The sequence below is a fragment of the Hyla sarda genome, chromosome 10 (genome assembly GCF_029499605.1).
Source record: "Hyla sarda isolate aHylSar1 chromosome 10, aHylSar1.hap1, whole genome shotgun sequence".
NCBI lineage: Eukaryota > Metazoa > Chordata > Amphibia > Anura > Hylidae > Hyla > Hyla sarda.
In genome coordinates this window covers 104,571,162-104,595,769 of record NC_079198.1, presented here as the reverse complement: position 1 = coordinate 104,595,769, position 24,608 = coordinate 104,571,162, and the positions used below count along the sequence as shown (strand labels likewise).

At 47.1% G+C, this 24,608-nt stretch overlaps 1 protein-coding gene across 1 annotated transcript in view; it reads right to left on the bottom strand.

Annotated features, from left to right (window-relative positions):
- SSU72 (SSU72 homolog, RNA polymerase II CTD phosphatase) overlaps window positions 1-17,272 on the bottom strand; it is an 80,373-nt gene extending 63,101 nt beyond the window's left edge. Inside the window, exon 1 of the mRNA XM_056544639.1 lies at window positions 16,965-17,272. Within this exon, the coding sequence (XP_056400614.1) occupies window positions 16,965-17,044 (80 nt within the window). The 5' untranslated portion in view covers window positions 17,045-17,272. The remainder of the gene's footprint in view (window positions 1-16,964) is intronic.
- Window positions 17,273-24,608: the final 7,336 nt, after the last annotated feature.

Genomic DNA, 24,608 nt, shown 5'->3' with positions numbered 1-24,608 from the left:
GCGGCTGGCTATTAAAGGAGTAGTCCGGTGCTCACTTTTCTCACGTTATCCCGTCCGGGCTGCAAAATAAAAGAAAACGCACTTTATCTTACCTGCCAACTAGCCCCCGGAGCTCCGGTACAGGTGTTCGGTCCCCTGGCTGTATTCTTCTTACTTCCGGTTAGCCCGGCACGTCACTTCAGCCTATCACTGGCCGCAGCGATGTCCCGCCTCTGCTGGTGATAGGCTGAAGCTCCGTGTGACGTGCCGGGCTAACCGGAAGTAAGAAGAATACAGCCCAGGGACCGAACACCTGTACCGGAGAACCGGGGGAGCGTTGGCAGGTAAGATAAAGTGCGTTTTCTTTTATTTTGCAGCCCGGACGGGATAAAATGAGAAAAGTGAGCACCGGAGTACTAGATCGCCGCTGTCAAAGCTGACAGCGGCGTCTATTGGGATCTATGAATGCTCCCAGGTGGGCGATGTATCGGGATATATCGCGATGTATCGTCACCTAGACGGTATCGCGATATATCGAATCGCCACACTGGTATTGCGATTCGAATCGCCAAATTCTTGGCGATTCACACCCCTACTCATGACTATCCACTTTTCCCACCCAATTTTCGCTTTTACGATCCGATTTGTTCCTCCTCGCCCTATAATAGCCTTACCTACCTACTATAATGATACCTTTTAATTTTTCAATAACATTCTCCGAACCAAAAAATATATGTTCGGTGACGTGAAATTGAAATAGTAAAAAAAGATAATTTTGCAGATTTGGTGGTTCTTTTCTACACCATTTACCTTGTGGTTGAGATAACATGTTTTGACACTGTAGGTCACCTGATTACAGCAATAGCAGATCTGTATAGTATAAGTCATGTTTTACAAATTTGAAAAAAAAATCAGAACTTTTTAGAATTTTTTTTAATTGTTATTTTTTGACCCCTGTAGCTTCATTCTTTTTTCCACATACCAGGCTGTATGAGGGCTCATTTCTTGCGCCATAATCTGTTTTTGTACCGGTACCATTTTGGTATTGATCTGAATTTTTAATGACTTTGTAACTTTTTTTCTGGTATATTATAAAAATTGCAATTCAGTGGTTTGGCTTTTTTTTTTACATTTACTGTACAGGATACATAATGTTATATTTTAATAGGTCATACAATTACGCACAAAGCGATACCAAATATGTTTATTTTTATTATGTTTGCATGTTTTTAGCCGATCCCGCCCAACCCCCCCCCCCCCCTCGGGGAGCATTCACATGTCCCTTCAGGCGCCGCTTTGACAGCGGCGATCTAAAGGGTTAATAGCCAACGTATATACTAACAATCTGTTAGTTTTTGTAATTATGCTGAGAAGCAATTAGATCATAATACAAAATTGTGGATGTGCGCCATGTCTGTTTTATCTACCAGGATTCACATTTTTTGTTCCACTTGGCCTGCGCTCCACCCCACCCCCTCAGCCCAACCCTATATAAGTAGTAGTTAGCTACACCTGGGCCCTTTCATTTTCTAGCAGTCTCCCAGTCTGACTGGGAGCACATGGTAAGTGTGCAGTTACACCTTGTTCACACTGGTGTGGTGCTGTGCGGCATCCATTGCTGCCGCGGCGCCGTGTCTGCGGGGGGTGTGGCCTGGTGACTGGTTTGGGTGGCACTGGGGCTGCTCTGCCAGTGGGTCGTTCCCCCTGTGGGCACTGGTGTCACGGTGGTGCCTCCGCCCGGTGCTACACCATTTTATGCTAGGGACGTTAGGGACCCACTCTCAATAGGTGGCCTTGACGTGGCGAGTGGGCTTTGTACTTTTCGATCAAAACGTATATACAGGGGTGTGGAAATTTAAAAAAAAACTACTTGTCCAAGGGACTAAAGCGGAACACAATCTACTTGTCCCTCAAGAAAATCCACTTGTCCTGGTTGATGAATTAATTTCAACCAAAATAGTCTGATCCCCCCCCCCCCCACTAGACCACCAGGGATATAAGATCCTTTAGACAGCGGTGATCTAATGGGTTAATAGGTGATCGCAGCATGCCAGACTATTAGCGGGGGGAGAGCTGTAGCTCCTCTTACACCTGAGCCCAGATAAGTCTAGATGTAACTTTTTGATCACCTTCTAAAAAATTTCTCATATGAAGTGACCAAAAATGAGCAATTCTGGACAATTATTTACATTTACACCGTTCACCGTACGGTTTAATTAACATCATATTTTAATAGTCTGGACATTTCCACATGTAGCGATACCACTTATGTTTATTTTTGTACATTATTTTTATTTAAAGAAAATTGGAAACATTAGGAGAGGGGCTTATTCACATATATACGCAATTTTTAAAATATTTTAATCACTTTTTTTCAGTCTCAATAGGGACTTATGTGTTACTGGGGGGGGGGGTTCTGCTTCTCCAGTTTATATGGTGCATTTTGTGTCAGAAAATGCTGGAAGTTGCATTTAGTTACTAGATAACTACAACTCCCAGCATGCCCTGATACAGCCTATGGTTGTGTGGGTGTTGCAGCATGTTGCACTGTATAGTAGTACAGTTAAGGTTATTGTGTAACATGCTGGGAGTTGTAGTTTTGGTTTGTGTCGGCTGCAGAGCCATAGTCTGTGTCAGGGAATACTGGGAATTGCAGTTAGTAACTACAACACCCAGCATGCCCTGATGCAGCCTATGGTTCTGTGGGTGTTGCAGCATGTTGCACTGTATAGTAGTACAGTTAAGGTTATTCTGTAACATGCTGGGAGTTGTAGTTTTGGTTTGTGTCAGCTGCAGAGCCATAGAATGTATCAAGAAATACTGGGAATTGCAGTTAGTAACTACAACACCCAGCATGCCCTGATGCAGCCTATAGCTCTGCAGCTGACCCGAACCAAAACTACAACTCCCAGAATGTTACACTTTATAGTTCTACAGTTTAAGTTATGGTGCAACATGCTGGGAGTTGTAGTTTTGGTTCGGGCGTGTTTGTCTGCATCCGTGGGGCTCTTGGTTGGCGGGTGAGTATGAAGGGGGCAGGGTTCTGGGAGTGTAATTTAGTGCGGGTGCCACTAAAAATAAATAAAATTAGATGGCACAACTGCCCTAATGCCCGACGTGACAGTCCGCTCCTATACAAAACATTTATGCATACACATATCATACATGCATCAGCCACTGCCCCATATCATACATACACACCCCCCCGCCACTGCCCCCCCACATCATACATTACATACACACATACACTCACACCATACATATACACCATACATATGCACACATCACACATACACCCACCGCTGCCCCCCCACATCATACATCACACATCACACATCGACATTATACACACACATTATACATTACATACACATCACACATAAACATCATACACACATACTCACACCATACATATCCACCAGTGTTTCCCAACCAGGGTGCCTCCAGCTGTTGCAAAACTACAACTCCCAGCATGCCCAGGGCATGCTGGGAGTTGTAGTTTTGCAACAGCTGGAGGCACCCTGGTTGGGAAACACTGATATACACCATACATATGCACACATCATACATACACTTGCCGCTGCCCCCCCCCCATCATACATTACATACACATCACACATACACTCACACCCTACATATACAACCACCCTTCCTGCCGCCGCCTGTATTCTCTGTCTCCTCACCTGAGCCGCCATGAGTGGACATCAGAGCTGTAGTCCCGGCCGGTGTGAGGTGAGATTTCCGTCCTCCCCCTCCCCCCCTGCTCTGTGTTTTCCCCGTGCAAACAAGCAACCGCCCCGTGGTGGATTAGGTCCTGTCTAGACAGAGCAGGGGAGGGGGAGGGATAGAGCTGTGTGTGGGGGATGGAGCTGTGCACGGAGCTGTGCTCGTCCTCTCTCTCACCCTGCTGTGTCTTCTGAGCTCCGTTCATCCTCCGGGAGGGGAGATAAGTGGTCTCTGCAGTCAGCTGGAGGCCGCCGCCCCCTCCATACACTCAGAGCTGGTGTGAGGTGTAGACTTCCATCGGCTCCTGCGCCTCACACCGACATTAAAGAAAAATAAGGGGGAAGTCTGTCTGTCCCTGCCCGATACAGGGCTAAATCTATCAACAATTCACCTGCCCGGCGCCCAAAACTACTTGCCCCGGGCGTCGGGCTATAGGATTTCCACATCCCTGATATACTAACAACCTGTTAGTTTTTGTAATTATGCTGAGAAGCAATTAGATCATAATACAAAATTGTGGATGTGGACCATGTCTGTTTTTTCTACCAGGATGCACATTTTTATTATGTTTGCATGTTTTTAGCCGATCTACAGCACTGGGGAGCATTCACATGTCCCTTTAGGCGCCGCTTTGACAGCGGCGATCTAAAGGGTTAATAGCCAGCTGCGGCGATCGCAGCATGCTGGCTATTAGCGGCAGCCCCCGGCTACTGAAAACAGCCGGGGGGGGGGGGGGGTGCAGAGTATGGAGCGGGTAGGAGTCTGGAGCCCGCTCTATACATACTGCTGAGCGCCGCATGCTGGCTATTAGCGGCGTTGTGAAACTTGCGCCCCGTGCAGACATGCGACCGCTCCTCCCCTCAGCTCTTCGAAGCTAGAGCTGGGGGGGGGGGGGGGGGGGGTTGAGCGAAGGCAGAGGACGCAGGTCTGCACGGGGAGAAAGAAGCCACGCTGGCTCATCTCCCCCTAGCATGTCTGCATGGCAGAAAGGCAGAGCAGGGGGGAGAGAGCTTCTCCTCTCCCCCTGCTCTGCTTCAGAGGACGCAAGTTTCCACAGCCGGGGGCTGCAGAGTATGGAGCGGGCACAAGTTGGGAGCCTGCCCCATACAGACTGCAGAGCGCCGCAGCGCTTGTCAGGTCCGGCCCTGCTTGCCCGTAGTTGGGCTAAGGGCCGGAAAAATTCACCTGCCCGGCGCCTGGAACTGCATGTCCCGGGCGATAGGAATTCCACATCCCTGTATATGAGGGCTTTTTTGTACCAATTGTACTTTGTAATGACAATTTCACCACAAAATCTGCAGTTAAAAAAAAAAAAAAATTTAAAAAAAAACACACATTTTGTAAATTTTGGGGGCTTCCGATTCTACACAGTGCACTTTTCAGGTAACATGATTACTTTGTACGAAAATTAGCATGGTTAAGTGTTATCTTCTGACCCCTATAACTAATTTTTCCGTATATGAGGCCTCATTGTTTTGCGCCGTGTTCTGAAGTTGTTATCAATACCAAGTTAAGTGTTTTGATAGCTTTTTATAAATTTTTTAGGGTATACTAAGTGACCAAAAACATGCAGTTTTGGACTTTGGTATTTTTTCAAGTGTACGCCATTGACTGTGCAATTTAATTAATGTTATTTTTTATAGTTTGGACATTTACGCATGTGGCAATACCATATATTTTTATATATTTTTCACTTGGGAAAAGGGGAGTGGTTCAAACTTTACATTTTTCTGTCTCCTTAGGGGACTATTACATGCAATCCTTATTCATTGAACAATGCTAGAGCATAGCACTGATCAGTGTTATCTGTGCTCGATTGCTCCAGCCTGCAGAGCCTGGCTGGAGCATCGAGACATAGATTGGATGGCGAGGAGGCAGGTAAGGGCCCTTCCTGCTGTCCTCTCAGCTGTCCAGGATGTGATTTCACCGTGTCGGTCCTGAACAACCCACTAAGCTAGCAGTATCTCTTTTCTCCTGTTTTAGACACCGCAATCAACTTTGTCCAGTATAGCTGCAGGTCCTGGTGGCTGATAGCAACTGGGACCCACCGGTTATAACGCGCGTTCAGCTCCTGAGCACACTTATACGGAAGAAGGAACGGACATAAATTTATATCCATTGTCCTTAAGGGTTTAAAGGGGTACTCTGCCCCTAGACATCTTATTCCCCATCCAAAGGATATGGGATAAGATGCTGGGGACCACAGTAATATCAGCTGCAGCACCCCAGACATCCGGGGCAAACTTTAGCGATGCGGGGCAGAGGCTCGTAACGTCACGGCCATGCCCCCTCAATGCAAGTCTATAGGAGGGGGCGTGATGAGTGCATTGAGGGGTGTGGCCGTCACATTACGAGCCCCTGGTGCTGCACCCAAATCTCTAAACGAACGCGGGGCGCAACAGGGAGTTCGCAGGGTTCCCCAGTGGCGGGAGCCCCACAAATTTTTGAAGTCAGTGTAAAAAAAATTTGGGGGAGATTTTCTGTATTGGTGAGACATTTTTTGGAGTGCACTTCTAAAATAAAAGAAAAGCACCCCAATATTTAACCTCTTAAGGATGCAGGGCGTACCTATATGCCCTGCATCCAGTCCCGGTATTTAAAACAGGGTCACGTTCCCGGCAGCTCAGTCGGGCTGATCGGGACTATGACAATAAAATTGATGTCCCGATCAGCTAGGACGCGAGCAGGGGCCCCCTTTACCTTCCTCCGTCGGGTCCGATCGGCATTTGATTGCTCCAAGCCTGAGCTACAGGCTTGAGCAATCAACCCCCTATTACGCTGATCCATGCAAAGCTATAGCTTTGCAGGGATCACGGTAAAAGATCAGTGTGCAGTGTTATAGCCCCCTATAGCGTATTTTGGGTTACTTTTTATATCATGAAATTTTTTTTTAATAAAAAGCGATCAAAAAGTCCAATGAAAAAAATTGTACCGATAAAAAACTTTAGAACATGGCGCAAAAAATGAGCCCTCATACCGATTGTGTATGATTTTAGTCAGAAGTACGACAAAATCAAACCTATATAAGTAGGGTATCATTTTAACCATATGGACCCACAGAATAAAGACAAGGTACAATTTTTACCGAAAAATGCACTACGTAGAAACGGAAGCCCCCAAAAGTTACAAAATGAAATTTCTTCCTCAATTTTGTTGCACAATGATTTTTTTCCGTTTTGCCGTGGATTTTTTGGTAAAATGACTAATGTCACTGCAAAGTAGAATTGGTGGCGCAAAAAATAAGCCATCATATGGAATTTTATGTGCAAAATTTAAAGAGTTATGATTTTTAGAAGGCGATGGGGGAAAAAGGAAGATGCAAAAACGGAAAAATGCTGAGGCCTTAAGGGGTTAATATGCTGTCTGTCTAGTGTTAGACAATAACCTCACTTGCGACTTTTTTTTTTAGTCACATGGTGGGACCCAAACGCAAAGGAACGCCTATAGACCCCATTCCATGTTCGCAAAGGATTGGAGCTGGCAGAATACCGCACCCCAGAAGACGACGCAGGAAGGTTCTCAGGCCCTGTCTATCTTTTCACTCGATGCTGTTAGAGTTTTTGATAGCATTGAGTGGGTGGTGGGGTGGGGGGGGGGGAGGGGGGAGGCCACGATCCACCCCACTGGACCACCAGGGAACATTTACATGTCCCTTTAGATGCCGCTGTCAACTTTGACACCGGCGACCTAAAGGGTTAATAGCCGGCAATTAGCGGCGGCCCCCACACCACAAGAATTCGCAGTGGGTTGCTGGGTATGGTCGATGACAGACATCAGAGCAATCTCCGATGTCCATCACTACAGGTAGAGCTGGGCGGTATGACCAAATGTGTATCGCGGTATTTTAACTTTTGGCGGTTCCACGGCACGGTATATACTGGTATTTCTCTCACCCCTCAAAATCATGTGACCTGTGAGCGCTGTTCTGCTGCTCACCCCCCCCCAAGTTATCAGCCCAGCGCTGTGCTGTCCCCACATTGGGGAACTAATCATATGTGACCCATGAACGCTGTTCTGCGCGCCCCCCCCCCCCCCCATTTATCAGCCCAGCGCTGTGCTGTCCCCATCGGGGTAAATACTCGCATATCACCCGCAAGCGCTGCCCTCCTGGTCCTCCTGTTTGTTGTGGGCTGCCGGCGCTGACACTCTATACTGTACGCTGTATCCCTATGCCCGGGCTGCAAAAGATAAACAAAAAACTTTAGCGAACCTTCCTACGTCGGCCTCACGTTCTTCCTGGGGACAGGAATGTCGGAGAGCCGTCAGCCTATCACCGGCCGCAGCGATGTTCCGCCTAGGCCAGTGATAGGCTGAGCCCACTGTCATGTAAGGAGCCGGCCGGCTTCTTACATGACAGTGCGCTCAACCTATCACCGGCCGAGGCGGAACATCGCTGCGGCCAGTGATAGGCGGATGGCTCTCCGATGTTCCCGAACACAGGAAGCAGGTTCAGACCGATGGGGGAAGGAGAGCAAAAGTCAGCGCCGGCGGCCCGCAACAAACAGGAGGACCAGGGCAGCGCTTGCGGGTGATATGAGAGTATTTACCCCGAGGGGGGGGGGGGGCGGCGCAGAACAGGGCTCATGGGTCACATATGATTAGCTCCCCGATGTGGGGGCAGCGCAACGCTGGATCGATAAAATGTATTCATTCCCGAGGGGGAGGGGCCCAACCGGTATGGGAAAAATTCATATCGTGCAGCACAAATTTCGGTATGAACCGGTATACCGCCCAGCACTACAGGTAGATGTCAGCGGCTTATAGCAGGCATCACCCTTGTATGACCCGCGGGTCAGGTCTGCTTCATTTTCTCACCTGTACATGTCTGAAAAGGGTCAGGAAGGGGTTAGGCCATGCCCCTTAAGTTTTTGGCAGAAAATTCACTCAGCCGAAAAGGGCATTTTCGGTTGCCGAAATTTTCGTGCATCTCTACTAAAAACAGACAATTCTACACCTAACATTTCCATCTGGTCACTACAGTTGATGACACTTATTGTTTCCTACACTGTACCATAACTATTTGCAGGACAATGACCAGGTGGAAGTCAAAAATACAACTCTTCAGCCTCTGACTATATCCCTATATGCATGTTCTGTGTGTATGTCAGACACCTTTCTGGCATACATGTCAAATGTAGATCATAAACAAAGCCTCCTCGGGCTCCGTTCCAAGTGTGTCGTCAAATCTGTACAAATCCCAAGAATATTTGAAGTCTACCAGCTATTTCAGGTGACTTTTCAGAATAAGCTGCCCCGTGTGTACATGAGAATCGGCACTGACCATTATATAACTTGTAAATAGTATTTTTCAGAAGGTTTCTGCTCTGCAGGCTTTACACAAATTTGCGGTTCTCCCACAACTGTTGGGAGGAGCTTCCCCTTCTCCATTCCTAGACTTATTGCTTGTCTTGCAGACAGTATCTAGCTGATTGATTTTCATAGTGGAGAGAGGGAAGAAGTTGGAGAAAAGTTTGTCTAATAAGATATATTACAGGTTATAAAAGTTTCTTACAATTGCTTGTCCTATGGATCTATGCAACATTTGTTCAAATGACCGTGCCTATTAAAAATAGGTTTTCCATGACTAAGGCTGCATTCACATCTCGTTTTTCACACACGGGCGCCGAATCAGTGACTCAATTTACTTTAATGATCTGACCGGAGTCAAGCGGTGACTCCGGTCAGCTCAGTTTTGACCCGTATGCGGTTTTGGACCGGACCTAAAACCGTAGTATACTACAGTTTTAGGTCCGGTCAGGAAACCGCATACGGGTCAAAACTGAGCTGACCGGAGTCACCGCTTGACTCCGGTCAGATCATTAAAGTAAATTGAGTCACTGATTCGGCGCCCGTGTGTGAAAAACGAGATGTGAATGCAGCCTAATATTGTTTGCCTATGCTTAGGACTTCAGGGTAGCTCACTAGCCACCTGTATGAAGGTCCTGTGATCTTGTTCTACTGGATACAACTCTGTAGGTACATTTTGAAGCAGCTGTGCCAGGTACTGAAGACCCCTGTAAATAGAGCAAAGCTGCTATACAAGGCACAGACGCTGCATCCACAGATCCACAGCCCCTTCAGGCAGCTAATTGGGGGGGGGGGGGGGGGGGCAGGGAGTTGGAGTGTCCACAGAGTTGTCCATGTGTCATTGAGAAGGCTGCATGAGACAGACACACCAACCACCTCCCAACACCACAAGGGAGGGACATATGAACCTGGTGATTATAATTATTACTTGCTTATTTCTACCAATTACAGTGATCACTCAATTTACAATGGCCTCAACATACAATGTTATGGACAGTACAGATATGTGAAACATGTCAATGGCTGGAAGAACCGACCTGTCAGAAGTGACATACTGGTAAAACATCGGTATTACTGAAGTGCATGCACTGACTGGTGTCTGGTAGCGTCCCCTACAATATAAGGGAGGTACTAAAGGTTCTGTATTTTTTACCTGTGCCAGTGTTAGCTGCTCCTTTGGAAACCAGGTGAGTGCGGCTCCATGTTACTTTTTTTTTTCTTTAGGACCGTGTGTGTGTGTGTGTGTGTGTGTGTGTGTGTGTGTTATGGTCTCAACATACTATGGTTTCACCATACAATGGTTGTTCTGAAACCAAATAATATTGTAACTTGAGAGACCACTGTATATATTACCAAAAGGCTTATTTGGGGGAGGGACACACAGGAAACAATTGAAAATTTCTTACATTTTTTTTTTTTTTTTTTTTTAATCACAGATTTCCCCTCTACTAGTGTTCAGCCTGGGGCTTACCAGCTTTTGCAAAACTACAACTTTCTAATAGTTGGGCGGACAAGGACATGTCATCCGTGTCAGGGGAGGCTGTGTGTGGAGTCATGTCTGCCAGACACAAAGCTCTTAGGGTGTTGTGAAACTGCAGCAGTCAAGTCATGCTGGGAGTAGATAGTTTCACAACAGCTGGTGAGTCAGAGGTTGTAAACAACGCCTGATGGGTAATGGCACCACCTACAGCTGCTGAAGTACTACAACCCCCAGAATGTCACAGCTGGATGGTGTGGCAGCGTTACTGCTCAACACTGAGCATTTCTGGACACTTCAGTTGTCAGGGCACGATGGGAGTTGTAGTTTTGCAACAGGTGGAGAGTCACAGGTTGGTGAACAATGCCCTATACAGGTATGGGGTGGAATATGCAATGAAAATCCACAGAAGTCTAATCCTTCTCTTCCCAATCAACATCTGTTGGAGGCCGCCATACACCGACAATGGCCCTGATTTGTTATTGTAAACCCAACCTGTTTTGTCGGGCTGTGTGCCAGAATTTGGCGACTTTGCTGGGTCTGAGCCAGAATGTGCACCACAATTTGCGGGGAAAGGAGGAAAAAAAATACTCAAAAACCCTGCCAACTCACCATTTTAGTGAGAGAACCTTAAAAGTGGCTTGGTAGCTCGGAAAATGAGGAATAGTCACCAGAATACGGTTGCACACGGTTTTTCTAATCCGTTTTTGGAGTTGACACATGTGCAGATCTTTCTAGAATTCATCCCAGACATCCCACTCCCACATCCTTTGGAATTTCAATAGAACAATAGTAACTTTATTAAATTGCTGGAAAACTAATTCCAACAAAATAGCAAAACCGTTGGCAAAAACGGGTGCAAACGGATAAAACCGTACATATGTTTTAATTTGGTGTCATACGGTTGTATACGGTTTTTGCCATACGTTTTTAAGCGGAAAACTGAATACGGTAACCGTATTTGAAAAACGTGGTGTGAACTAGGGATCGACCGATATCGGTTTTTTAGGGCCGATACCGATAATCAGTGGAGGTTAGGGCCGATAGCCGATAACTTATACCGATATTCTGGTATAAGTTATCGGCTATTTATCCTCCCGCGACACCGCTGCAGATCATTGATTTAAAGCGGGCGCTTTAAATCAATGCACTGCAGTGGCTTTTGCGGTGCCATAGGCCGCCGCCGCCACCACCACCACCCGCTTCTCTCCCCCTACTTGTCAGGGTGGTTCGGGCCATCCATCCTTCCTGTAGTGTCCGGCGGCATTCCGGGTGTAGGGTCCGGGCTGTCCTTCTCCAGGGGTGCTCTTCTCCACTCGGGGCAGGCTCCGGCCTAGTAACGCAGCATAGACGCCGCTGCGCAGTGACGCCCGTGCGCAGCGACGCACCTGACGTGACGGCGTCTATGCAGCGTACTAGGCCGGAGCCTGCCCCGAGTGGAGAAGAGCACCCCTGGAGAAGGACAGCCCGGACCGGTTCACCCTCCACCCGGAATGCCGCCGGACACTACAGGAAGGATGGATGGCCCGGACCACCCCCATTACGGGTAAGTTTAATTTTTTTTTTTTATTGACTCGGAGGGTGGGGGAGGGGCCCGACCGGTATAGCGGTATGGGCAAAAATTCATACCGTGGGAGAAAAAAAAAAAAACGGTATCCGGTTCATACCGGTATACCGCCCAGCACTACGGTGGGGGGGGGTGACACGACGCGGTGGGTCGGGGGAGAGGTCGCGGTGCGGGGCATTATCGGCTTATCGGCAAGGTAATTGCCGATACCGATAATGCCCAAAATCGTGATTATCAGCAGATAATATCGGCCATACCGATAATCGATCGATCACTAGTGTGAACCCAGCCTTACTAAGGTTTCAACAGAAAATGTGGTGGATTTGAGCTCTGGAAATCCCACAGCCCAGAGCATGTGTAAAAGAAAAGCAAAATGTAGGTAAAAATGCAAAACAGCCTCAAAGAAAACTCCACTCCACATGTTTTTACTTTTGGAAGACATCAGAGGGCTTCAAAGTTCAGCAGCAATTTTCCAAAAATCTTAATTTTTCAGGGACCAGTTCCGTTTTGAAGTGGATTTGAAGGGTCTTCATATTAAAAATACCCCATAAATCCCCCCATTATAAAAACTGCACTCCCCAATGTATTCAAAATGACATTCAGTAAGTGTATTAACCCTTTAGGTCAGGGGTCCTCAAACTTTTTAAACAGGGGGCCAGTTCACAGTCCCTTAGACCGTTGGCGGGCCGGACTATAATTTAAACAAAAAAATATATATAATAATACAGTGGTCCCTCAAGTTACAATATTAATTGGTTCCAGGATGAACATTGTATGTTGAGACCATAACTATAGAAACCTGGTAATTGGTTCTGAAGCCCCCAAAATAGGAAAAAGTGAGAATTAAAGAAAAATAAGTAGATAACACAGATAAAGCAAATCGTTACACATAAAAGTAAGAAAGATCTGCTGGGAGCTTTAAATCACTGTATTTCAGTGTTTCCCAAAGAGGGTGCCTCCAGCTGTTGCAAGACTACAACTCCCAGCCTTCGGCTGTCTGGGCATGCTGGGAGTTGTAATTTTGCAACAGCTGGAGGCACCCTATTTGGGTAACACTGGTCTATGTAGAGGACAGAAGCTTCTTCAGGGTCCTGTACAGAACACAGTGTCCTAAAAAAAAAGTAAAATGGAGCCGCCCTCCCTTGATGTCCAAAGGAGCAGGTAACCCTGGTACAGGTAAATAGTACAGAACATGTAATACCTCCCTGTACTGTAGGGGGCGCTACCAGACACCAGTCAGTGCATACACTTCAGTAATACAGGAGTTTTACCAGTGAATGTCCATTCTGATTGGTCAGTTCTTCCAGCCCTTGACACGTTTCACAGATTCCATAGCATTGTATGTTGAGTCTGGTTTCAAGTTACAATGGTCCAGAAAAGACCAGTGTATTTTGAAACTATTGTATGTTGAGGCCATTGTAAGTTGAGGGATCACTGTAATAATAACAAATTCCTATGCACACTTCTATATCTTATTAGTGGACTACCCCTTTAAGTACGTAGCACAGTCTCTCCCCCCCCCACACATTAGGTAGGCAGTATAGATCCCCCACATGTCTCAGGACCCCCCTGGGGGATATGCCGGGATGGCTGCTGTTAGATAACCCGATCACCCTGTCCGGTGACGTGGCGATCTTGGAAAGTCAACTGGTGCCAGAAAGTTAAACAGATTTGTAAATTACTTCTATTAAAGATGTTTAATCCTTCCAGTACTTAGCTGCTGTATAATACAGAGGAAGTTCTTTTTGAATTTCTTTTGTCTGTCCTCAGTGCTCTCTGCTGACACCTCTGTCCATGTCAGGAACTGTCCAGAGCAGGATAGATTTGCTATTGGGAATTGTTCCTGCTCTGGACAGTTCCTGGCATGAACAGAGGTGTCAGCAGTGCGGACAGACAAAAAATAAAACAAACTTCCTCTGTAGTATACAGCAGCTGATAAGTACTGGAAGGTTTAAGATTTTTTAATAGAAGTAATTTACAAATCTGTTTACATTTCTGGCACCAGTTGATTTAGAAAAATGCTTGCCACCAACCTACCCCTTTAAATGGGTAGGATGTAGTCATCGTATGACCATGTTCTGATCATTTCCATAACGTATACTTTTTGTGCGGGACACAGGAGGGTAGACTATGCTTATCCTGCACAAGTGGACAGATCAGAGTATAACAATGTTCCTAGGTTAGGTTTTTTCCCCGCCATTAAAACAGCAGCTTAAAATACAGTACGTGAAGCACTTATTTTGTGCGTTCCAATAGTGCGCTAAACCATACTTTTGGGTCCTGCTAAATAAAAGAATATCTTCTGGATATTGAATACTATCACTAGTAGATTGAGATTCAATCTATTGAGATAGGGTCACACAGCATCTCTGAGGCTGCGGAGGTGAAGACTGCTATCAGAGCGACTACAGAGCGAGCTCCCTGCTGCGGCCAGTCCGCATGTGACTACTGGCAGGAAGGGAGCTCGCTCTGCTGTGAGTGCCAGCAGCACATCCACAGCGCCAAATACGCTGCGGTTGCGCCTTGTTTGACCCTACCCTGATAGACTGGGATGCCATGGTATGTGTCCGCATAACTTATTGGCACATATCTGGCAGGTTGTATTACAGCAGTAAGCGAGCGTTCAACAGCATTAGTTTACAGAAGCTACACAAGGCTACATCTGTCGCGCCACCCTTAAAAATCATCATTATGCGCAAATAACCATAATTTCATTGGCAGAACGAAAGTTCAACCGGCCAACATACGAGCCTTCCTATGAACACTCATTCACCTGATCGGCCTGTATAGAAATGCCTTTAGACATAGGACAGATGTTTCCCAAACAGTGTGCCACCAGCTGTTGAAACTCTACAACTCCCAGCATGCACGTACAGCCAACAGCTGTCTGGGCATGTTGGGAGTTGTAGTTTTGCAACAAATTGAGGCATACAGTTTGGTAAAAACTGACCTTAAAGGAGAACTCCGGAATAGGAATATTATCGTCCATACTGCCGGCAGTTAAAAAATAAAGAAGTACATACCTTCCTTCGCTCCCCTGGTGCCTCTGGTAACCGGCTCCGGTCTCCACCGCGATCCTCTTCCTGGTTGCTGGTGGTCGGCGAGTCATACTGCGCTCAGCCGGTGTAGTGAAGAATTGCGTGTCTTGAAGTGTTCTCAAACTGCCACTCCGCCTATGGCCGGCCGAGTCGGGACTTCGCTGTGGCCGATGATTGGCTGAGTGCAGTATGACTCGCCGACTACAAGGAAGAGGATCGTGGTGGAGACCGGAGCCGGTTACCAGAGGAGCAAAGGAAGGTATGTACTAGGGATCGACCGATATCTGTTTTTTAGGGCAGATACCGATAATCGGTGGAGGTTAGGGCCGATAACTTATGCCGATATTCCGGTATAAGTTATTGGCTATTTATCCCCCCGCGACACCGCTGCAGGTCATTTTTTTTAAAGTGGGCGCTTTAAATCAATGCACTGCAGTGGCTTTTGCGGTGCCATAGGCCGCCGCCGCTACCACCACCCGCTTCTCTCCCCCTACCTGTCAGGGTGGTCCGGGCCATCCATCCTTCCTGTAGTGTCCGGCGCAATTCCGGGTGGAGAGTGCAACGGTCCGGGCTGTCCTTCTCCGGGGGTCATCTTCTCCACTCCGGGCAGGCTCCGGCCTAGTAGCGCAGTGCCGCCTGTGCGCAGCAACGCACCTGACGTCACGGCGTAGCGTCGTCTATGCAGCGTACTAGGCCGGAGCCTGCCCGAAGTGGAGAAGAGGACGCCCGGAGAAGGACAGCCTGTACCGGTGCACCCTCCACCCGGAATGGCGCCAGACACTACAGGAAGGATGGATGGCCCGGAACCACCCCCATTATGGGTAAGTTTTTTTTTTTTTTTTTTTTTTTTTTTTTTAATTGACTCGGAGGGTGGGGGAGGGGCCCGACCGGTATGGACGATAATATTCCTGTTCCAGAGTTCTCCTTTAAAGTAAATATACAGCCATAACTTGGATAGGGGTTAAGTGTCTGATCGCAGGGGGTCCGACTGCTGGGACTCCCAAAGATCTCCTGCATGGGGCCATGGCTCTGCAGCAGATCTCCCTTGCAGGAGGCGTGACAGGTGCAGCATGACGCCGAAATGCCTCCTCCATGTATCTCTATGGGAGAGGCAGCATTCGTGACCCCTTGCCTCTCCCATAGAGCTGTATGGGGAGGGGGCAAATCGTAGACCTAAGAGAGGACAACACTATGCACATTAGCTGCTCACACAGAGCGGCAATACCAGGGCTCGTTTGGGAGATGGGGTTTGGACCCCCCCCCCCCTGCGACCAAACATATCCTGTGGATAGGGGATACGTTGTTATGGCTGCAGTAGTCCTTTAAGGATTCGTTCACACAGCAGGATTTCTGAGCAGAATTCTACAAAAAAAAAAAAAAATTGCTTAAATGTAGCCCACGTATGCACAGAGGCCCCATTCACACTAATCCCAGTCTTTCCATAGTGTGAACAGGACCTTAGGGTGTGCACACCCCACAGAAGTATCGTGTCTCCTACTCCGTTCACCGCACCCCATTGAAGTCAATACAGTTTTTATTCCTTTATTTTTTATAGACATGTCTTGTTTTAAAAAAATTAAAAAAAACATGGTTTTCAGGTGTAAACATACCCAGGGAGACCCCCACATACTAATTCCCCCCACCCATATCCAAATAAAATTATATATTTTATACACACAGCTTATTAGGCTACAACATTATCCCTTATCTCCATGGAAACAAGAGCCATGTCAGCTCTAGACCCCGTTCACACACGTCCACATAACACACGGCGGTTTTTGTCCTGGCCCTTGTATGTATGTACAGGCCTAGTCGTCGGCCGCCTGTCCCCAGTGCTGACGCCGCGCCCGTCCGCCGCTGCGGTTTTTACCTGAGGATATTGTGCGCCTCCATGCTGCGGTTCTGGTTGCTGGAGCACACCACGGCTACACGGAGCGGTGTGGACGGCATTATGGTGCGATAAGAGGGGGCGCCGAGACGTCTCCGGAGCTCCACAAAAGCCGCACACGTCAAGATGTCTCCACCACAGCCGCGGCTACTAGATGGCGGCACTTCCGCCTGCGCCAGACAGCACAGGAACTAAAATGGCGTCCGGGGAGGCGGGAGGGGAAGTGACGGTGTGTGTTGTCATGGCGACTGACAGGAAGTTATGACGGGGCAAAGGCCTCTGGCGTGTGTTTCCCAACAGGGTCCTTCCAGCTGTTGCAAAACTACAACTCCCAGCATGCCCGGACATCCTTAGGATGTCCGGGCATGCTGGGAGTTGTAGTTTTGCTACAGCTGGAGGCACCCTGCTTGAGAAACTACAAGTCCCAGCATGTCCTGGCAGCCTTTGCATGCTGGGAGTTTTGTGACAGATTGGAAAACACTGTTCCCGAGGCGTAATGACGCCACCTACAGCTACTAAGGTAGTACTACAACCCCCAGCATGTCACCCCAGCTAGGTAAAGTGGCAGCCATATTGGTTGTCACTAGGCTTTCCCAGGCACTTTTCCTGTCATGGCCTTCTGGGAGTTGTAGTTTTGTAACAGGCTCGAGAAAAAACAGCTCCTGAGGCATAATGACGCCACCTACGGCTACTGAAGTACTACAACCCCCAGCATGTCATCACAGCTAGGTAAAGTGGCAGCCATATTGGACACCTGGCTTTCCCAGACACTTCGCATCTGGGCATGTTGGGGGTACAGCAGGTGAAGTACTCCATCCCCCAGCAGGTCACCACAGCTGAATGACATTGGTTGCCACGTAGCTTTCCTTGTAATATTACGTAGATTATAATTGTAGTAATTTAGGACGCCAGTTCATGTCGCTGTATAGGCTGTGGTGTCGTACATTGCTAATAAAGGAAATATGTAGAGATGCTGTATACTTATGTGATGAGGGCAGAAGGAATTACCCTAGGGGCAGATGGTATTAACCCTTTGTATTTGTGATGCCAGGGCGTGGTTTATCCTCTACACCACCCGAAGATATACCGCTGGATCCTGGGCTAGGCTCAAGGGCAAATAATGACTCCGACGCCAAGTTTACGGAACAACGGAAGCTTTATTGAGTCAGACAGATGTAACAGTCTAGGCCCAAGGAGATGACCAGTGACTTCAGAGACCACAAGGCTTGCTGGGACTTGTAGTGGACTTGGACAATTTGATGCAGGGCCACGCTGACTTGACTGATTGTACCCCGTTTGTAGCTTAGCAGGTTTTGACTTGAACCTGGGGGGTAGTGGACTTGTGGATCTGTGGCTGCGTGGTAGAGTTTAGGCCTCTTTAGGACACCAGACACTCTCTCAGGACTTGACCTCAGTGCAACTCAGCACTAAAGAGAGAGAGGAAGGTACACCCAAGGCTTATATGGGGGAGACTCAGGAGGGGTCCCATAGGTCACCCTGTAGGTCACATGGTCACTGGTACCTTCCTTGGTTACAATCACATGACAACAGTATGTGGTAACCTTGGGGGATAAAGCCTTTTGGGGTGTAGGGTAGTTAGGGTGTTGCTGTTCAGAATAATAAAGGGCGCTGTTAACCCTTGTTACTCGTGAAGCCAGGGTGAGGGTTAAATACTGTAATCTTGATAGGCCATTGCAAAGGATTGTCCACAACCACCGTTAACTGAAAAGTTGCAGGAACTTTTACTGAAGAATTTCTGTACATGCAGCAATAGTAACAGTCCAGATAACAGAGTCTCTATAGATATAACTGAGCAGCGATTGACAGTCGGTTGGGATCAGATAAGCTCAATTTAGCTTCTCAGAGATTTTGTAGCACAGATCCGCTGGATTTAAGGGTGCGTTTAGGTCCAGTGTTCTTGCGGAGAGTAGCAGGGAATTGCTTAGTATATCCGCTATGTTAGAGGCCGAGGCCGCAAGGCTTTGGCCTAGTAAATTGTCTTGTAAGCTGCGGAGGTCCTACCTCTTCCAGAATCAGCAACCCAAGAGAGAAGAGAGCGATCAAGATGGCGCGGGTCCCTTATATGGGCAGGGGCTGGCCATTTTGGATTGGTCCATAACAACTGTCACTCACCGTTACATTGCATTGTGGGTGAACACGTCATAAGAATCTCCAAAGGTCCTTTAGCAAAACCATAGAGTTCTAAACCTAATCACATGACCCGCAGGTCCTGCTACGCTGAACAGGTAGGCATTTGAATATATACATATTTATACTTACATTTATTTGAATTTCTATACAAATATGAACCAACTAAGGGGTGACGAGGGGATAACTATAGAAGAGGGACCCCGACGTTCCTAGGGACTCTGACTATGGGGACCTCTACAAAGGTACAGTATGAAATACGGCACCGGGACACCACAAGTACTTAAAGGTATATCACATTTTATCAGAAATTGGTTGAGGTGTGCTCAATCTGTATACTTGTGACCGAGATACTCCAATCAGGGTGTGATCCCCAGACCACCCAAATAAGATATACAATAAATATGAAATACAATTTGATCGGTTCTCAAGGGCTAAAAATGTGTAAACAATTGGAGGTTATTTGCAAATAAATAATTAAATATGTGTAAAACTGGTTGTTGTTGAGGTGTGCAATGTAAGATAATGTTATATAAAATTTAGCAAAATGTTTAGGGGTTGTGTTTATTCTGTTCTGTTGAAAGGTTTGGTATACACTGTGGGGAGAGCGCTGGGCCCTAGTGCTTTGCTTCCCCGTTATTAAACAGCAATTTATGCATTAATATCAAACATAGAATACACAGAATATTGGCTAAAGGTTAGCAGCAAAGTCTGTATGGAACTAAGTAAGGTAGATTGTTCTAGGTCACAGAGTCCTTAAGTAAACACAGCGCACACACGCAAAGTTCCCCTTAGCTAGAAGCTGCATCCAATCCTGTTGATGCAGTAAAGCGAGCTGTTGATGCAGTAAAAATGTGCCGGCATGTCCTTGTGGCTCAGTGGCGCACTGTGATGATGCCTATCTCCTTTTGGTTTGGGAACCACCATTTGCACAGCAGCAGCTTGCGCCACTGGGGGAACAGATGTTGGTGCCTGTTGGGCTGGCCAAACCTCCTCCTCATTGACAGGAGTGGGCCGAGGCACTTTAGTTGGTGCCTGGTGGTTAGGCCAAACCTCCTCAGCGACAGCAGTAGGCCTGGGCACATCTGTACTGGGGTGTACTTGAGAGCGATGACAGCCATCTTAGGTAGCTTTGACAGGTACTCATGTATATAACTGACTACTTGTCGCTCTTCGCCAAAGATCCACCGAGGCAACAGTAGTGTCCATGGGCGTGCTGTGGGCTTCTGGACCTGGGGGGTTTGCTCTGGGCTGGGGGTAAAAGGAGGAGTAGAGAAAGCGTCCTCAGCCAGGGTACTCACTTCTGACTCCTCTGTAGGGATCTACGCCCAGGATCCCCAGGTCCGGGGATGAGGGGACGCTCCTCTAAAAGATGCCGGCGTACCCTCTGCCGGGGTGGCTGGCAAGGCTCCATCGTCCTCTGGCATATAGGCCTCACCGATGGAGATCCTTTTGAGACTGCCAGCTTCTGAAACGCGTGCCATGGCCGCTGCGACCTTCCAGGCCTCCGGTACCATCTTGGGACTCTCCGACCTCATGTTTGCCTGCTCCTCCATGTTGCTCACCTCACAGAATTCCGGCAAACTGAAGAGGTCCAGCGGCGCTGTGTCTTTTATACAGGACTTCGGAAAAATATCCGCCAGCCGGAAGTGCATCAGCGATGCAGCGCTGACTTCCGCTCCCCCAGCAACAAGGGGCGGATCTTTACAGTTCCACTTTAGATTCTATACAACATCAGGGTTTCCATGCCCAGGGGCAGGACTTTGCCCAGTGCGGGATGTTTTTGCGCGCTTCTCTGGCACATCTTTAACCCTTTCAGGTACAGGCAATACTTTGTTAGGTAGCATAACTTTGGACCCGATTTTACACGTCAGCACAGTTCTTGGACACATCACAATGGCCGATAACAGTCATTTCTTTACCTCCCCCTCTATTTCACAAGCGCCTCGGAACAAACACTTTTCGGTGATAAAGTACCATACACTTTCTGGTACAATTTTTGCATAAGGCGCATACCCGTCTCCTGTTTGTGACGCCAAAAGGTGTGATGAGGGGAGATGGAATTACCCTGGGGCAGCTGGCATTAGCCCCTTGTATTCGTGACGCCAGGGCGGGGTTTTTCCTCTACACCACCCAAAGGTATACCGCTGGATCCCAGGCTAGGCACGGGGGCAAATAATGACTCAGACTCCAAGTTATGGGACAACGGCAGCTTTACTAAGTCAGACAGATGTGACAGTCTATACAGCTCGGCTAGGCCCAAGGAGATGACCAGTGACTTTAGAGACCACAAGGCTTGCTGGGAATTGTAGTGAACTTGGACAATTTGATGCAGGGCAGGGGTGACTTGTTACAGAATACTTGACTGACTTGACTATACTGACTTTACCCCGTTTGTAGCTTACCAGGCTTTGATTTGGACCTGGGGGGGTAGTGGACTTGTGGATCCGTGGCTGCGTGGTAGACTTTAGGACACCAAACACTCTCTCCAGACCCGACCTCACTGCAACGCGGCACTAAAGAGAGTGAGGAAGCTCCACCCACAACAACACTTAAAGGTATATCACATTTTATGTACAATACACTGGATAACATAGGCACTTAGGATTTATATACAAGACACAAGTGCAGGGGGCACAGGGGTCACCAAATGGAGTCTGCCTGACAGGGCAGCAAGGGTACAGGGGTGCAACTCCTGTACTGGGCAACCACACTTCTATAACCGGTGGTGGCCTACACAGGAAAACACATACTTCAGTTTTCATTTTTGCTTCAGTTTTCATTTTTGCTTTTTTTTGTTCCCTTCCCGTTTTCTATCACGTTATTGACATGGCTAAAATATGCACTGATTTAGACATCTTTTTCTGCATCTGAATCAGCGCAATTTTGCATGAAACATTGCTCCCACAATTATCTGTGTAATTTTGCAAATGTCCAAGATATTGTCCGATTGAAATCAATGGCAGCTTTAAAATGTGCAACAAAATCTGGCGGTAAATCAGAATCTGCATGACTTTCAGATGTGGATTCTGCATAGATCTTGAGGCAGAATTTGCAGCCTCCTCAGTGAGGCGATTAATGAGTCATTAACCCCTTAAGGACCGGGGGTTTTTCCGTTTTTGCATTTTCGTTTTTTGCTCCTTGCCTTTAAAAAATCATAACTCTTTCAATTTTGCACCTGAAAATCCATATGATGGCTTATTTTTTGCGCCACCAATTCTACTTTGTAATGACGTCAGTAATTTTGCCCCAAAATCTACGGTGAAACGGAAAAAAAATAATTGTGCGACAAAATTGAAAAAAAAAAACGCAGTTTTGTAAGTTTTGGGGGCTTCCGTTTCTACGTAGTACATTTTTCGGTACAAATGACACCTGATCTTTATTCTGTAGGTTCATACAATTAAAATGATACCCTACTTATATAGGTTTGATTTTGTCGGACTTCTGGAAAAAATCATAACTACATGCAGGAAAATTAATACGTTTAAAATTGTCATCTTCTGACCCCTATAACTTTTTTATTTTTCCGTGTATGGGGCGGTATGAGGGCTCATTTTTTGCGCCGTGATCTGAAGTTTTTAACGGTACCATTTTTGCATTGATAGGACTTATTGATAGGACTTATTTTAAATGATATAAAAAGTGACCAAAAACTATTTTGGACTTTGGAATTTTTTTGCGCGCACGCCATTGACCGAGCGGTTTAATTAATGATATATTTTCATAATTCGGACATTTCCGCACGCGGTGATACCATATATGTTTATTTTTATTTACACAGTTTTTTTTTTATTGGAAAAGGGGGGTGATTCAAACTTTTAATAGGGAAGGAGTTAAATGATCTTTCTTCACTTTTTTTTTTCACTTTTTTTTTGCAGTGTTATAGGTCCCATAGGGACCTATAACACTGCACACACTGATCTCTTATACTGATCATTGTTATCCCATAGGGACCTATAACACTGCACACACTGATCTTCATCATTGATCACTGGTTTCTCATAAGAAACCAGTGATCAACGATTCTGCCGTATGATTGCTCATGCCTGGATCTCAGGCACTGAGCAGTAATTCGGCGATCGGACAGCGAGGAGGCAGGCAGGGGCCCTCCCGCTGTCCTGTCAGCTGTTCGGGATGCCGCGATTAGCCGCGGCTATCCCGAACAGCCCGACTGAGCTAGCCGGCAACTTTCACTTTTAGCCGCGCGGCTCAGCTCTGAGCGCGCGGCTAAAGGGTTAATAGCACGCGGCGCCGCGATCGGCGCTGCACGCTATTAGAGGCGGGTCCCGGCTTCACTATGACGCCGGGTCCGCCGTGATATGACGCGGGGTTACTGTGTAACCCCGCGTTATATCAAGTGAGCAGGACCAAGGACGTACCGGTACGTCCTTGGTCCTTAAGGGGTTAATGTTACAGTAAAATTAATCGCGCCATACCGCCTGACTTTTCATGAGAGCAAAGAGGGACATACATGGTGGTACACATATATTAGTGTGGTGGACCTGGATTGGAGATGTTTCCCTGTACCCTTGCTCCCTGTCAGGCAGCCTCCTTCAGTGTCCCCAGGGCCCCTTGTACCTGCTTCCCCCCCTGTTCTGTATTGTATTATAAAATGTGTTGTATCTTTAAGAGTTATGTCATGTGATTGTTACCCAGGAGATACCAGTGACCAGGTGATCCCAAGAGTGACCTATGGGCTCCCTGCTAGTCTCCTCCATATAAGCCCTGGGTGGAGCTTCTCTCTCTTCCTGCTGAGGTCCAGTGCAGTCACCTCGTGTGTGTGTCCAGAGTGTTGGAGACCTCAAAGTCAAGTCCTGCAGCCACCATCAATTCAAGTAAGATAAAGTCACAGCTTAATGAGTCAAGTCAGTCCCTGTCATCTGTCAAGTCAGCGTGGTCTGCATTCAATTGTCCAGTCCTACTACAATTCCCAGCAAGCCCTTAAGGTCTCTGCATCACTGGTCACCTCGTTGGGCCCTGGCTGAACTCTAAACTGTCTACCCTCAGTAAAGCTACCGTTGTCCGTAACTTGGCGTCGGAGTCTTTATTGCCCCCGTGCCTAGCCCAGGATCCAGCAGTATACCTTTGGGTGGTTTTAGGCTAAACCACGCTCCGGCATCATGAATACAAGGAGTTGATGCCATTTGTCCATAGGGTAACAACATCTGCCCTCATCACCACCCGCTAACCACGGTGCTCCGTTGGTGCAAAAATAAACAAGTTCTATGAGTTCAGAACATGGCAATGAAGAGTGTTTTTTTTTTCTTTTTCAAGTTTCTAAAAATATTTAAATAAAATGAAACATAAATTATCCTAGTTTGGTATCATTAGAATGATACTGAATTGTGTAAAAAAAATATTGCTCCACAAAATTGCGCAATTCCATATTTTTCCCACATACATTTGTTTTTGGCCTTGGTAATACATCATATGATATAACAAAGTGCAACTTGCCCTCCATAAATAAAGCCTAATACA